The 15,415-nt window shown below is 39.4% G+C and overlaps 1 protein-coding gene across 8 annotated transcripts in view; it reads left to right on the top strand.

The window, feature by feature from the left end:
* Positions 1-15,415, top strand: part of LOC119737339 (forkhead box protein P1-like) — a 54,487-nt gene that overhangs the window by 28,277 nt on the left and 10,795 nt on the right. For 6 of the 8 annotated variants that reach the window (XM_038211623.1, XM_038211621.1, XM_038211618.1 and 3 more), the window contains exons 4-9: positions 8,032-8,275; positions 8,956-9,145; positions 11,442-11,555; positions 12,143-12,338; positions 13,480-13,768; positions 15,012-15,190. In XM_038211623.1, the coding sequence (XP_038067551.1) occupies positions 8,032-8,275; positions 8,956-9,145; positions 11,442-11,555; positions 12,143-12,338; positions 13,480-13,768; positions 15,012-15,190 (1,212 nt within the window). The remainder of the gene's footprint in view (positions 1-8,031; positions 8,276-8,955; positions 9,146-11,441; positions 11,556-12,142; positions 12,339-13,479; positions 13,769-15,011; positions 15,191-15,415) is intronic. The other 2 variants (XM_038211620.1, XM_038211617.1) reach the window with 1 other exon arrangement.

Genomic DNA, 15,415 nt, shown 5'->3' with positions numbered 1-15,415 from the left:
CTCAAGACGGAGCGATCTTGTGCTTGCTGAAGTGCTGTATGGATGGAGAGTCCAGCCCAGTTTTTGATGTTGTCCTCCCAAGTGAATTTGGGCCTGTCCTTGATCGTTTTCCTTCCACTGTGCCTCGTAATATTGCACCAATTCTTCCAGCACTTGCTCTGGCTAGACTGCCGAAATACTTGAGATTTCTTTGGCAAAATGCTGGTAATCAGGTGTTCTTTGGGTGCTACAGTAACTCAGCAAAAATTGAGTCGTTGCTTCTTTTCTCAGTTCACGACATAAATGTGCAAACTCCAGTGATATCACCATATCTCCCAGAAATTGTATAAGTTGAGCGTCAGTCCTTTTTAATTACTCAAGCTTGGCATCCATATGTTGCAACAGAAAAAAAACAAGTGAGAATACAGTACTTATTAAAAAAATGTAAATGTAATTACATATTTTTTTATTTTTTTTGTCTTCATGACCTCTCTAGAGCAATTACATGTACATGTACCTTTTAGTCAGTCATCTTAAGACTAATTATACATTTCTTGAAAGCCATGTTCGTCAATGCAGTCAATTCCAATTACGCATGGGAATATCTTGTCTACTCATTTTTAGCAGAAAACTATTTTGTGCAAATGTCATTAAAAATAGTTTAAAAGAATTGCAATTTTGCAGAATTGGCTTGGCAGGAAGGACTTATGATAAAATATTGAGTTTGCCTACAATTTATGAATCCACATCAAATTTTGAGCGGAGGGGTTTGGGGTGGAATTTCAACCACCGTTCATGTACCCCTACCCATACTGCCATCACCACCCATGGGTCACAATGTGAACACATTTGCACCATTTTCACTTCCAAATGCAACATCATTCCTTGGATTTTTTTATGTTTTGTACATTGTGCGTTTGTTAAAAGATGGAATTTAACAATGCATTGTATACAGGAACCACAGAAATAGAGTTGTGCTAGTCCCATCTTTAAAGTTGTGTTCCCTGTGCTCCTAAAAAAATTCCATGTTTTTTTCTCTCTTAATAAATTATTAACTGGCATGTTTTATTCCAAACCTAAGTGGGGGCAGGGAGGCATTTTTAACCATTTGGAAGGGAAAAAAAATATTTTTGACACAGGTGGGATCGCCTTGTCAGCAGACTAGCTTTTGGTACCAGGCGTGCAACTTTCCTCGGATCAGCTGACTTCCTTGTTTTTTTACTTCACACTCATGCCCAGCCTCGACTCCATGGGCGCGTGCGCGTTCCTTCACCAACCCCTGGCCTCGATGTACACGTAAACGATGCTGACTGGCTATTCAGAGCGTACTGTGCGGGCATTTCGAAGATTGCACGCTGGGCGCACCCATAATGCGCTCGTGTGCTTTGCACGTCACGTCACGTACGACTATTCAAAACTGCGCGATGCCTGTATGATATGGATTATGGCGGCCTCGTTTTTCGCTTAAAAAAACCTGTATCTGCAGTTGTAAATGGACGAAAGGGGTACGTACATTTAATACAATTCTTTGATAAATAACGCAACGTCCAAACCTCATGTTTGAAAGCATTGATTCTTCTAAAACACAACTTTCAACATTTTAAAGATGGCGTCAGCACGTGAAACGGATAAACTGCAGCCTAATTATAATGTGCCATATTTTGACACATTTAAATTACACAATTCCAGGGGTTGAGATCGCGCAAGGCATGATGGGAAACAACATGGCGCTGCAAGATCTCGTTCCCATGGGAACAAGGTTGACTCATGCCATTAAAAATTGAAAGACACTGTACAAAGTCTTGTAACGATAGGAGTTACCTCGTTTTTCTGTTTCTTCCAAGTTGCATGCCTGTGGTACACGTTCTGTACATTATCAATACTAATTGTGGGATGGGAACCAGTCTATCCCGTGAGAACAAAATTATTGTCGGGCTGTTTTTGTTGTTGTTTTTCCGGTCGATGTCTCATTCTAAAGGGAATAACTTTTGCTACAAAAATAGCACTTTAGAAAATGAATCTATTTGCTGGGATGCAACTAAAAAAAAAAAGCACGGGAAATGCAACTTTAAAAGTACGGTACTACCGGTAGTAATAGCTGGATGCTATTCCAAATTACAATGTAAGCAGGGCAGCCTATATACAATACACATGATTAATAACCCAGGTCTGCCTAATGTATACACAAGACAATTTGATGTATACATGTAGACAAGTGCACAAGTGTGCATGCATTGTTTGTCTTTGATTTTTCCCAATAACATCCCAGCTTTTTATCTTATCTTTATCTCAAGCCGGATCTGAACGAATCGTAAACACACACAAATCGTAAACACACGCAATATTAAGACTGCAGTGCGGCATTCAAATTCCCACCATTTAAACAAAAAAATGGTGTTATAATTAAAATACCGAATGCCTAGCAAAGCCCAATATGGTTGCTTATTATAGTCATTGCTGGCGAGAAAGATATTACTGGTGATTGCCATGTATTATGCATGCATCTAGCTGGTTTGGACCCGTTTGATAAATATTGTCTTAGTGTCAAGTGCATACATGTCCTGTTGTGAGTTGCGGAGTGTAAACCCTGTGTGCAATTAAAGGCAGGGGGAGAGGGTTTAGTGGCTAATTTAGGCGCCTTGGCGATTCTCTGTGGACAGGAATGGTGGTCAGTAGAGGATTCTGGAATTCAAAAATTGTAGGCATCAAAGATTTAACGAGAATGGTTACCCAGTTGTTTTTCATATTGTGTCAGCTGGTCTACTCGGTTTTAACACTTTTGTGTTTTCTTTGAAAGGAATACATTTTTTTTTGTATTTTCGAATTTAATTGTGATCGCCTTGGTGAGTGGTATATCTGAATATGATTGGGAGAGGGTTTTCTGCCCCCCCCCTTCCCCCCAAAAAATTTCTTTTAAAAACATTTTCCTATTTGCAGGGTTATTTTCTTTAAACTTTTTATGAGAAAGTGATATTTTCTAATACAAGTTTAAAAAAAAATTAAAATTAGATCCACAAGTATATCCAGAAAATTAATGATTTCAAGATCTTTCTTTCAGTTATTTGGTCTTGAACTCTACTTAGACCATATCCTTCCTTTGAGAAAAAATTATACAGAAAGCTTTAGACAACTTTAATGCCCATTTACATGTACCGGTACACGACACGCACACGTACACTTCTGTCATGATATTACACATATGTCACCACTGTCTTTCTGTCAACAATGGCAGGAAATTGATAGATACACAACCTTCTTGTTTTTTCTTTTATCTCTGCCTTTTTACTTTCTCTATTTTTTTCCCTTTTCCCCTGCACGGAGTATAGCTTGTGTACTTGCTGACATACTGTCCCATAATGCCGTTTTTCCCCTCGGTTGTTTGAACAGTTGCCCTTGTGCTGGGTAGGACTCCCATTGTCCACGAATCTGCGGTCTGCGCTGAAATTCTATGATTCGCTATTCATAATTGTTCACTCCGAAACCCTTGCTTTGAAAACTGCAGAGGGGAGGGGTTTGTTTTGTTATTTTCCTTTTTTATTTATTTTTTTCTCCGTTTTTTCCTCTGATTGTAGCCATAGTTCGGGACATCAGGGTTTTCTGAAAAATGGAACTATTTTGAGCGAGTCTTTTCATGAGTCTTTGTGGGATGAGTTGATTTGCCGACCAAGGATTCTGTTGTGTCCCCAAACACTTCTGGAAAGATAGTGAAACTGTTTGCGAAACGTTTGAGTTTCAGAACACCCACACACACTTTAGTGCCATACTTGTTATTCCTGGTGTGGCTTTTTTTTTTGGCTTTTTTTTTCTTGGATTGAGGTATATAAAAGATACATGTTGTGTGTACATGTAAAAGATAGGCATAGCTTCATATAATATATTAGAATTGAAAAAAATCTCAAATTCAGTTCAGAACAATCAATTTATTTGGACTTAAATTACAGTAAATAACATAGTAAATCGTGACGTAATAAACAGGACTCGTTTATACTACGCTGCATCGGAGTCCTTTTTATTACGTCACGATTTACTATTTTTTTTGCTGCCCCCAACGACGACTTTTACACAAATTGCACGTTCGGGTCGAAACAGGACCTGAAAAACAGCTCTCAAAAGTACCTTTTGTACTCATTTCATGACAGACACAATAGTCGTTTTTATTTCATCACACCATAGGCTACATATACCCGAAAAATGACGGAAACGTCTTCGAGCATTCCACAACCTCTTTAACAAACGTTTGCTAGAAACACTGACAGTCTAGAATGACAGACAATTGTCAAAGGCGAATCAATGCCCATAACAAGCAAAACTAGAGGTTTATGTCTGTTACATTAACGGAACATATGGCTATTTCGCAATTGTTGATTGTTCATGTTGATTGTTGATGTTGATTGTTGATTGTTGAGGTTGATTGTTGATGTTGATTGTTGATTTTGGTGTTGATGTTGATGTTGATGTTGAGGGTTGAATTTTCAAAGGAAAAGAGGTCTTTTCATTCTAACTTCCGGTCTGATGACGTAATAAAAAAATTTTCACGCACAGGTCTTGTCTGCATTAAGTTCATCATATATATATTAATTTTGAAGCGATTACCACAAATTCGCCACATACATCCACTGAAAATGCGTTGTGGACATTTTTTTAACCTGCCGCTAGAGGGCGCTCGAACACTTCATGGCATCACCGATCATTTTTTTGGAAAGGTCAACCTACCCAGAGACTAACATCGTTGAAAGCAAGTTCATATCTTTTTCCACTTTCAAATTATTAGGCACTTGCGAGTTTCGACCGGAAGGATTTGACGCACACGAGATAAAATGAAGATCATGTATTATCAAATTGATTCCCGCAAAATTCAAGTTCCAGCCTCTCATGGTTGATTTTATATAGAATTTCAAAGATTTAATTGATTAATCTTTCAAGTGACGTCACGTGACCCATGATGACGTCATAATGACGTAATAACCAAAAAGCACATCTTGAGGGGGGTTGTGCATTCATGTATTGACAATTGAACTTCATGTATGTTTTCATTTTGACAAACAGTTCTGGAGAAGAATTGCCCGAAATGTGTCTTGGAGAATAATAATAGTAAATTCGTAGTGTAACAAATAGGTGTTGGGCTCATGGCCCAACACGTACAAATGAAACAAAAGGCAGATTTTGCAGATAAAAAATAAATGTGCAGAATATTTTTATCCTGCTGTTTTTGGGTGTTTTTTTTAAAGAAGTTTGCTCATTAAAGTCACAGTTCAGTGTTTTTGGTGCTATGTTAGCTTCCTACCAGTCTTGTGCCCAGATTACTTTTCAGTGTCAAGATAACTTTGACTGTAGATATCTTCAAAGTGACAACGAGTCACTCCATACAAAATTCAAGCGATCGAGAAAAGGGATAGACAGTGCGCAGCAATAAACACAAAATAAAACCGTTTGGATTCTAGACTCTGTTTGGTGACAAAACACTTTCAGGGAAAGAAAACAAAACAACAGAAGTGCCGAGAAAATAAAGGTGACAGAAAGTTGGGCAAATCTAAACAAATCAGAATTTATCAGATAAGCCACTCAGACGTGCATTTTCCCACTTTGTTAAAATACTGACAGGACGTGGCACACTGAAAAACAGTGAGCTGTTGTAGATATGGTGACTGCTCTATGTTCCGACACCCCTATGTTCCCACAACCCGTACATAAGATTGTGTTACTCCCGGTTAGGGTTAGGGTTAGGGATAGGAATAGGAATATGTGCAGTCGGAACATAGGGGTGGGGGAACATAGGCGTGTCGGAACATTTGTGTGTAACTGTATGTACATGTATCTGAATTGTCTTTGGGTGTTGTTGATACTATTTTGGTGTTTAAAGGAAAAATACAACATTTGCTTTTGCCGTAATTTTCAAAAATAGATGGATTTGGGGGTTAATTTTATAGCAAAAAAATTGTTGAAACTAACCTGTATAAAGTTTTGTGTTCATATACATGTACATGTATGCTGGAAAAACCAAGAGAAAAACTGTTCTTGAAGTCTGGTTCCCAGACCCTGGTCCAGACAAAACAGAGCAATTTATAGATAGGAATTGTCAGGTCAGAGAACCAGAATAGCTGGCTTGCATTTTTCCAACGATGGTTGGCTGACCATCGTTGGAAATTGATACAAAACTTCCACTTTTCTTGAAAATGACAGCACACCAGGTGCCATGATTTCACAGGATGCTTGAGACTTTCATTCACTTACAGTCAAGTAAGGTATATGATAATAATTTGGTAGGTTTTTTAATGCTTGCACATGTTTTATATTACCTTTATTGTCATTTTTGTTTGATTGCTTTTTCCTTACAAACCTTTGTTTTGCTTTATTTTACATCTTCTCTGTTCAAACTTTTTATCTGATTTCAAAAAAAGGATATAAGGAATGACTTTCACCACTTGTGTGGTTGTAAGGACCTCTCACACATATTTCATAGAAACACTATAAAAGAAAACTTTGCAAAAATAATTATCCAAAACAAATTCAGCTTGTAAATATCACAACTTACATGTTGATTCCTAAGCAGGAACAGAAAACCAAAATATTTTTTCTCTTTGTTTTTTCTAGTTGAGTTAAAGCAATCTTACACAAATTGTTTTTGCTTTATTTGAGAGAGAAGTTAAAAAAAGAATGTTTTGGTTTCTGTCATAGAGCCATAAAGATACGATCTTTTGTGTACATGACACAAACTTCAATATTTTTGTTAGGTTTTTTTGTTTGACTTGTATTGTTTTGTTTTGTTGGTTGTTTTTTTTTTAGATGCCTGTGTTGTGTCCTTTTATAGCGTGATGTTTTTGGTTTCAGTTTTGTAGTGTTGCTGTGGAAGGATGTTTTGTCTCCAAATTTCTGTTTGTCAGGTTTTTTGTTCTGTTGAGTGTAGAAAAAAAGTTGGGTTTTTAGTCATTATTTGACGGTAGTTTTACTTTATGTTAAAAAAAAAAGGTAGAAGCCAAAAGCGAGTCTTTATTTATGTGATTGTATTCACAGAGAGGTTTTGTTTAGAATAATATTTCTGTTGATTAACGTCTTCATGGATTGTTTTCAAGAACGGACATGATACGGTTTGGTCAAATTTGTGTGGGCAATTGAACAATGTGTAATGGGGTCAGGTTGGCGTAGTGGTACTTTCCTCGCCTTCCACTGCTGTGACCAGGGTTCGATTCCAATATGTGGATTGGGTTTTCAGTCCCTCTGTGTGTTTTCCTCAGAATATGCTTTTGGGATTTTCCTCCCACATCTGAAAAACTGTAATTTCTTCACATTGTCTTCTCTCTAATGGGCCCCATTATGGGACCAGTGGATTCCACTGAATGGACTACGGAGTTTATACAACATTCGCAAACATCAAAAAACAAAATGATCAAATTACCACGAAATTCTTTACTGGACTGTTAGGGAATGACAGTCTAAAGCATTCCGTACAATCGAGGCTCCTGGTGTGCTGACATCTTTAAGTAAAGTGGTCTTTTTGTATCGATTTCCAACGCTGGTCGGCCGACCAGCGTTGGAGAAAACTTTTTTTTTCTTCAAAAACTGCTCCAAATTTTGCATATTTAGTTATTCCGCATTTTCTTTGCAATTGATTACACACCTGTGAAGGGGTACAAACCAGCTAGACTGATTCTCTGACCTAATAATTCCCCAACGTCTATAAATTGCTTTGTTTCATCTTAAGTGGGGTCAGGGAACCAGACTACAAGAACATGATTGGTTTTCTTGGGTTTTCCAGCATCTACGAACCAAAAACGTGAAACAAGTCAGTGTAACAATATTTGCTTTAACATTTTATTCCTCCAAATCCATTCATGCCAGAGTTGTGCAATTTCTAATCCTTCACTTTAAATCATTAATTTAAATGAACAGTCACTATACATGTAGCAGGTCATTTAGTCATTTGAAAATGTCTTTAATTTCTAGGTTTAGATCGGGAACCTCTTATCTGCAGTGTCCCTAAGCAATTTACTCTACACAGAGTTGACAGTTGAGTAAAAGATTCTGCTAATTGAGTCTGCGTTCTTATCTTTTCAGAAGTTGCAGGAGCAAGCCCAACTGCTGCAACAGATGCAGGCGGCAACAGCAGCTGCGGAGAGTAACAGCGGCGGTAAGGGCAGCAACAAGCTACAGCAGCAGCAGCAACAGCTTCACAGCTTGGCCATGCAGCAGGCTCACCTACTGCAGACGCTACAGGCCCAGCAGGCTGCTGCGGCTAGTCAGCTGTTAGCGCAGCAGGCCGCCGTGGGACAACCGATCACGTTGGCCCACATACCCCAGGGTAAGAGCTCTCTACAGGCCTTTTCTTAATAATATAATAATAATAATAATTTGGGGGACTAATCATCCTTACTCGCAGCTGAGAAGCTGAATTGCAAAGGACGCAGCTAAAACTTGGTCGAGCCGAAGGCATGTAAAGGCGCCTTTGGCAGCCAGCCGTACGACCCATGTCTGACCACGGAGTACAGCCAGAGATCGAAAGTATTGATTTTTGTGGAGGGAGGAAAACCGGAGAGCCCGGAGAAAAACCCTTGTGGCACAGGAGAGAATCAACGTGCAACTCTGCTCACATGTGGTCTGAGCCGGGAATCGAACCCAGGCCACAGTGGTGAGAGGACGAGCGCTTTACACACTAGCCACCCATGCATGCCACCCCTTTGTGGGTCTTAAGGGTTACGTGACCCATACCATTCCCCATCCCTCACATGAAGTACTTGTAACAGGAAAAAAATCCTTGAAGAAAGCTGCAGGAAGCTTTGACATGCACTTACATGTAACTGTTTGTTTGCTGGGGTGTTTGTTTGTTTGTTTTCTAAGAAATAGAAAAATGAACTTTTTATGGTACAATTTAGATACACAATGGAGAATTGTATGACATGACATTCTCAGTGACATGGGATTAAAAAAAAATGGGAAATCCGTGAAACCTTTGATATCCCGTTATTTATTATTTTGTTAAAGGGATGAGCCAGGCTGAGATCCAATCTCTTTGGAAGGAAGTCTCAGCAACCACCGGTGCCTCGGAGGACGGTAAAGCCAACTCAGGGTCCGGTAACCAACCAACATCGCAGCACACCAGACCCATGGTTAACGGTGCCCACGAAGCTATGCTGCACCCGGCCCAGTTTATGATCTCTCCACACGGAATGATGTAAGATATCAAAGTAACTTAAAAGCATATCATTTGCTTTTCATACATGCTGTGCCTTTTCAATAATAACGCCACTCAAAATCCAAAGAAGAATGTTCAAAACCTAACCTGTTGAAGTTTCAGCTCAGTGGATGTAGCACTTTTCGTGAAAGTAGTGTAAAACCATGCACAACCTTTTGATCACAATTACATCTAAATAACTCTTTATTTCCAAAAATCAGTCAATTGACTGATCGTTGGAAATCGCCTGCATTTCTTGATTTCTGCTAAATGACAGCAAGACGGTATCGGGCAATTTAGTACCAGTACAATCTTTAATCCAATTGAGCTTTTTGATAATAATTTGGTAGGTCGTCGCATGGTACAGGTCAACACTATATTTTACTCTCTGCTCTCCAAAAAGACTACATGGCGGTTGAAAAGTACTGTACCCCTTGCAATCAAAGAACTTTACCGTTTCTCTAAACATCTTGAAAATGTTGGTTTCAATTTTCCAAATAAAATTGTAATCTTTCAAAATTTGAATTTTTGGATCACGTCTATCGTGCATTAGGCCAGTATGCGGAAGTCAATTTGAAGCTTACTGTTAGAATGAGCTAGAAAGTTAAAGTTAAAAAAAAAAACCAGCTGTTGTTTATTACGATATTAGTTACATTTTCATTACAATAGGCAGCTAAAATTATTTTGCCAATATAATACAAATTAACTCTTCTCAAAATATACCGTCTATCGTCACCCCCTTTCCGTACATGTACATTTGTCGATGTAAATGTTTATGAGAGTTTGTTGGTGATAATAGGAATTATATACTTCGCTGTTAGTCTAGCGAGTCTACCGTAGGGATCTCAGGATCTCTTTGCTCCAAGTTAATCCCGGCTTGCGAATAAAAAGGACCGTGCAAGATTGATAATATTTGCGCTATCACACGGACCTCTGTGTATTATTCCTTGAAGAGCGCCCTCCAGAGACCATTCCACAATTTCTGTTTGTCTGACTGCTAACCTTGTTGCCCTTGTCTCTTCGGTATTGCATTGTTTTACAGAGCCGCAGCAAATGGTTTAGAGGCATTTTTGCAATTTACTCATCTCAGCGTAACTAGGGAATTCCCTCAACAGCCAGTTGCCTGTGGGCGGTTGCTGGATGTGTGTGTTTTTCTCTCTCTGTTGTGATGAAATTTCTGAGACAGTTGTTCGATGAACGTAAACTCTTCCACCGCAAATGATTCAAGAAAGTCTTGGGAGATTGTCCGACCAAAAGCACAAGTGTTTATTCATTGCTGGGCACTCTTCATTTTCTAAGTGATGCTGGGGGCATTTTTGTTTCAGCTTGGGGATTGCATGTGTGCGTTTCTATTTGTTCCTTTCTTTTTGCCTTTTCTTCTATTTCTTTGAAGATTCAGCATGAACACATTTTGTCATTTTGGAGAAATAGAAGTGAAGTGGGGATGATAAGGCAATGGTACAAACAAAGATGTAATACGTCCATCACAAGTGAAATCACAAGTTGATCGAAAGTTGATCACAAGTCAATCACAAGTTGATCACAAGTCAGTCACAATTCAATCACAAGTCAATCACAAGGCAATCACAAATCAATCACAAGTCAATCACAAGTCAATCACAAGTCAATCACAAGTCAATCACAAGTCAATCACAAGTCAAATCACAAGTCAATCACAAGTCAATCACAAGTCAATCACAAGTCAATCACACGTCAATCACAAGTCAATCACAAGTCAATCACAAGCCAATCACAAGTCAGTCACAAGTCAATCACAAGTCAATCACAAGTCAATCACCAATCAAGCACAAGTCAATCACAAGTCAATCACAAGTCAGATCACAAGTCAATCACAAGTTGGTCACAAGTCGATCACAAGTCAGTCACAAGTCAGTCACAAGTCAATCACAAGTCAGTCACAAGTCAATCACAAGTCAGTCACAAGTCAATCACAAGTCTATCACAAGTCAATCACAAGTTGATCACAAGTCAATCACAAGTCAATCACAAGTCCGGTCACAAGTCTGGTCACAAGCGACAGTGCGTGAACAATAAGTACAAAGGACCCATCTTGTCACGGTTAATTTGAGACTAGATGACTTTTGAGGACTTGTGAGGGCTTGTGATGGACTGCTGGACTTGACTGCAACATATTGGCCAAGTTCACAATCATGTTAGTAACCAACTATTGAAGTATGCATGGTGTGTATTAATTATTGAGGATAGCACACAGTTTGCAGTTGGTTTGTGTAATGACATGGGATGTTGACTGTTTTTTTTTTCTTTCTTACTCTAGACTACAGCCTGAGGAAAGTGCAATGAACTCCAGTAGCCATCCATTGTACGCTCACAGCATGTGTAAGTGGCCGGGATGTGAAACAGTTTGTGATGACTTCCAAGCCTTCCTCAAGTGAGTAATAAAAAAACAACTTTTGTTTATATTTATTACTTGAAGATATTTGGGTTTTGATACAATTTCCGTGCAGAAAAATTCACCCGTAATTGAATCCCTTCAATTGTAACAGAGATATGTGGAAGGCTTTTGAATGGTATTGTCACCATCGGTCTGGTGCCCATGCAAAGATTTTTGGGGCTTGTGCACATTCAGAAAATAAGTGGTGCCTACTTTTGGTCGTTAGCAAGAAACCAGCACTCACCGGAGCCTTTGTGAGTGATCACACTGCGCTATCTATTATTATTCATGTACACTGCATGAACCAGTCAGGCGACTTCATTGATTGTTATGCATGACATAGAAAAGGCCATGGTTTGGTGCACATTCTATCAGATATTACTCAAACTGAAATGCATGCAGTTCGTTCTGATGGTTTACTTTGTACTACCAAGAGTGAACCACTATCACATTTTGAGTGCAAGCAAACAGTGCTTTAACCGTGAACAATTTGAAATGAAAAACCAGGTCAATGTTGTTTTGAGAGGGGGAGGGGTAATAACTAAAAACATTGTCTTTCATGAGTTGTCATGTTTACGCGACAGGCACCTGAGCACTGAGCACGCTCTGGATGATCGCAGCACTGCGCAGGCTCGCGTCCAGCTCCAGGTGGTCAGTCAGTTGGAGATTCAGCTGGCTAAAGAACGAGAGAGACTAGCGGCCATGATGGCACACCTCCACATGAAGCCGATGGAGTCAAGGCCAGAGGCATCCAAGAACTACTTGCCTACAAGTAAAAAAGTAAGATCTGGTGCCAATTTCATTACGTTGTTAGCAGCAAAGTTGTGCTAACTTTAGCAGACAATTTTGCTTTTAGACATTAAGCACTACTTCATGATGTGGATGTGCTAATGGTTACGCGCACATTGAGATTTCTATTGTTACGTCACTGATTTAACCCTTTCCTTACCATGGGCGACTTTTGTCGACAAGAAGAACCCCCCTGCTGGTTCCCATAGGCGACTTTAGTCGACCAGGAAACCACACACAGAACACCCTCAACACAGATATATTCACTACTTTTCAGAAAGGCGGCATGTTGATATGTTTGGCCGCCCATACATCAACCATATACCAGCTGAAAGAGTGTTTTCGGATCGTTCTAATGGTGTAGTTTATTCATAGTGTTGCCATTACAAAAAAATGAGAAAAGTGCTTTAGAAGTATCCACTCACAAATTGAGGTATGGAGTGCCATTCGGTCATGTGGTGAAATGGCTTGCAGTTTGATAATTGGGACCAGATGAACAAACAGGCATAATTTTCTTATATTTACACATATGGACTTCATTTTTACATCACATAAAAGAGTAAGGTTCGAGGAACAAACTTTACACACAACACCTATGATTTAAATCACTCCTTGGCAGTTGAAATCTGGGTTGAAAAAAAATAAGTTTTGGACTTGTGGTCATTTTGTTCACGCTCCAGTGATTTCCGCATGACTGAGCAAACAATTTGGTCCTGGGGAGAGCCAAGTCAATAAACACTGTGGTAAGGAAAGGGTTAAGCGTCATTTTCCTCTGAGGTTAGCTTGTCTTTGTTGTGCTTACTTCTTACGGTGTTCAGGAAATAAACGGAAGCGTGACGTGTTTCCGTCTGGTTTGCTGTCATATGACATCAAGAAATGTCGGTTGACTGATCGTTGGAAACGAAGAGCAACATTAATAAAAATCATCTTTCGCGATCAAAAGGTTGTGCATGATTTTGACTCTTTTCTCACAAAAGGGTAATATCCACTGAGCTGAAACTTCAACAAGTTATGTTTTGAACATTCTTCTTTGGATTTTGAGTGATGTTTGAGTGATGCATGAAAAGAAAATGATCCTATGTGCCTTTAAATGAAGAAAAAAAATGTTTACTTTTTGCCTTCTTTATTGTAGATTCCAGCCTCTGTTCCCAAGACAATGGCATTGGTGCAGCCTCCCAGCGTCATCCAAGCTCCTGCTTTCTCCCATCTGAATCTCCTCAAACCCCTCCGGCACGGCACCCCTAACCTCCCCACGCACCCCATGCATATGCCCTCGCCCCCTCCCCAGTCCCAACCCCCACCCACCACCACGACACCCAGCTCCTCGACGTCCAGCGTGCAGATCAACATTGCACCTGGGGGAGGGCCCATCAGGAGAAGGACCAGCGAGAAATATGGCATCTCGTTAGGAACAGGTATCGGTACGAGGGGCTTTCTATTTTTACCCCCAACTCCTGAGTCTTTCTAGATCCCCCAAATTTCCACCATTGTGTAAAAACCAGTGTCACAATTTTTGTAGTAAGTGTCATGTACAGTAAATGTTGCTTTGCCTTAACCCTCCTGCTGTTTAAAAGGTCACAAACAGTCAAAGTTTCCTTCCACTTCCCCTGGTATACTTTTAACACACCAATGGGTCACTTGACCAATATTGACCCAAGTAACAGCATGGCTCAGAATGCATGTTTCAGGAGGGTAAAAGGGGCATTGCGACCTGAAATTGTATGTTTTGGATTGTTGACTTATCCTATTTCAAAGGTCTGGTTGAAAGGAAAAAAACTTAATGTCTTACCGTTCCCAAGAAAAGACGGGCAAAAAGCGGTTGTATACATCTGACGCATCGCAACAGACATTTTGTCACATGCACTTACGTATTTCAAGGCGTGTCCATTCAATGTATGGTACACATTGTGTATGTGTCACATAATACACACAGCACCAATACACAAATGTTATTTCTCACATGTCCGCAGAATGCGATGCACTGGTGGAACGTTTGCGGCAGGATTCACAACAAGCAGTCAGCAGCTCGATTTTTGAGAGTCAAAATTTTGAACCCTGAAATTCATTCTCGCATGGTTCTCGCAAGAATTAATGTTCTGTCCAATTAAAATACTCTTTCCAATTGACCTATCGCAGTTTGCGAGTTAGCCACGCCCCTTAGACAACCCTATGGAAGTTTGTACGCTAATTTTTGTTTGTCTCAGATTTTGCGCGTTCCGCGTCCATTTGTATATCATGTAATTGGACAATATTTCACAAGCTGCGTTAATGCGATTCTACCATGATAGGTCAATTAACATCATTTCGTTTAAAATGTGTTTTGTAGCCCAATTGGGCACATTGTAGGACATAATGCATTTTTGACATAATGCATTTTTGACATTCCAAAAGGGTGCCATTGAGAAACTTTAAACGTGTAATTAAAAAAATTTTAAAAGACTATAGAAAAACAAATAATGTGGTTTTTAATGAAAAGTTAAAAAAAAAAAACAAGAAGTATCTAATAGTCTACAACATTGTTGGTGTCAGCTTGTGGATTGTCCATTTGTGGGGAAAAGTTCGCATTTTGGTTCAAATATTGAATCATGAACATTTATTCTGTAGTCAGAGAGTTTTGTCATACATGTTAAAGAGTGAAGATGTTTACCTCTATCTCGGACACAGAAATCTACCGCAATGCTGACTTCTACAAGCTGGCGGACGTGCGACCGCCATTCACCTATGCTGCCCTCATCCGACAGGCCATTCTGGATTCTCCAGACGGACAACTCACTCTTAACGAGATCTATAATTGGTTTACGAGAACGTTTGCTTACTTCAGACGCAATGCTGCAACGTGGAAGGTACAAATTACTGTTGACATTTACAAGTATTTTTTTCTGAAAACCACAAAGCTTGAAGACGTTGTGTTTCACTTTCAGCTTTGATTTCATACTGATTGCTTCTGGTCTTTCACTTCTTTCACTTCTTTCTGGCACGTTGGCAAAACAAACCATAATTCCAGTTTTAAAGCTGTTGTCCTCGTTTTTGTTTATTTTTGTTTGGTTTTTATCTTTAGCTAACAATAG

This window comes from Patiria miniata, unplaced genomic scaffold (genome assembly GCF_015706575.1).
Source record: "Patiria miniata isolate m_02_andy unplaced genomic scaffold, ASM1570657v1 HiC_scaffold_3, whole genome shotgun sequence".
NCBI lineage: Eukaryota > Metazoa > Echinodermata > Asteroidea > Valvatida > Asterinidae > Patiria > Patiria miniata.
The sequence above is the reverse complement of the archived record's forward strand: the minus strand, read 5'-3'. Positions and strand labels throughout refer to the sequence as shown.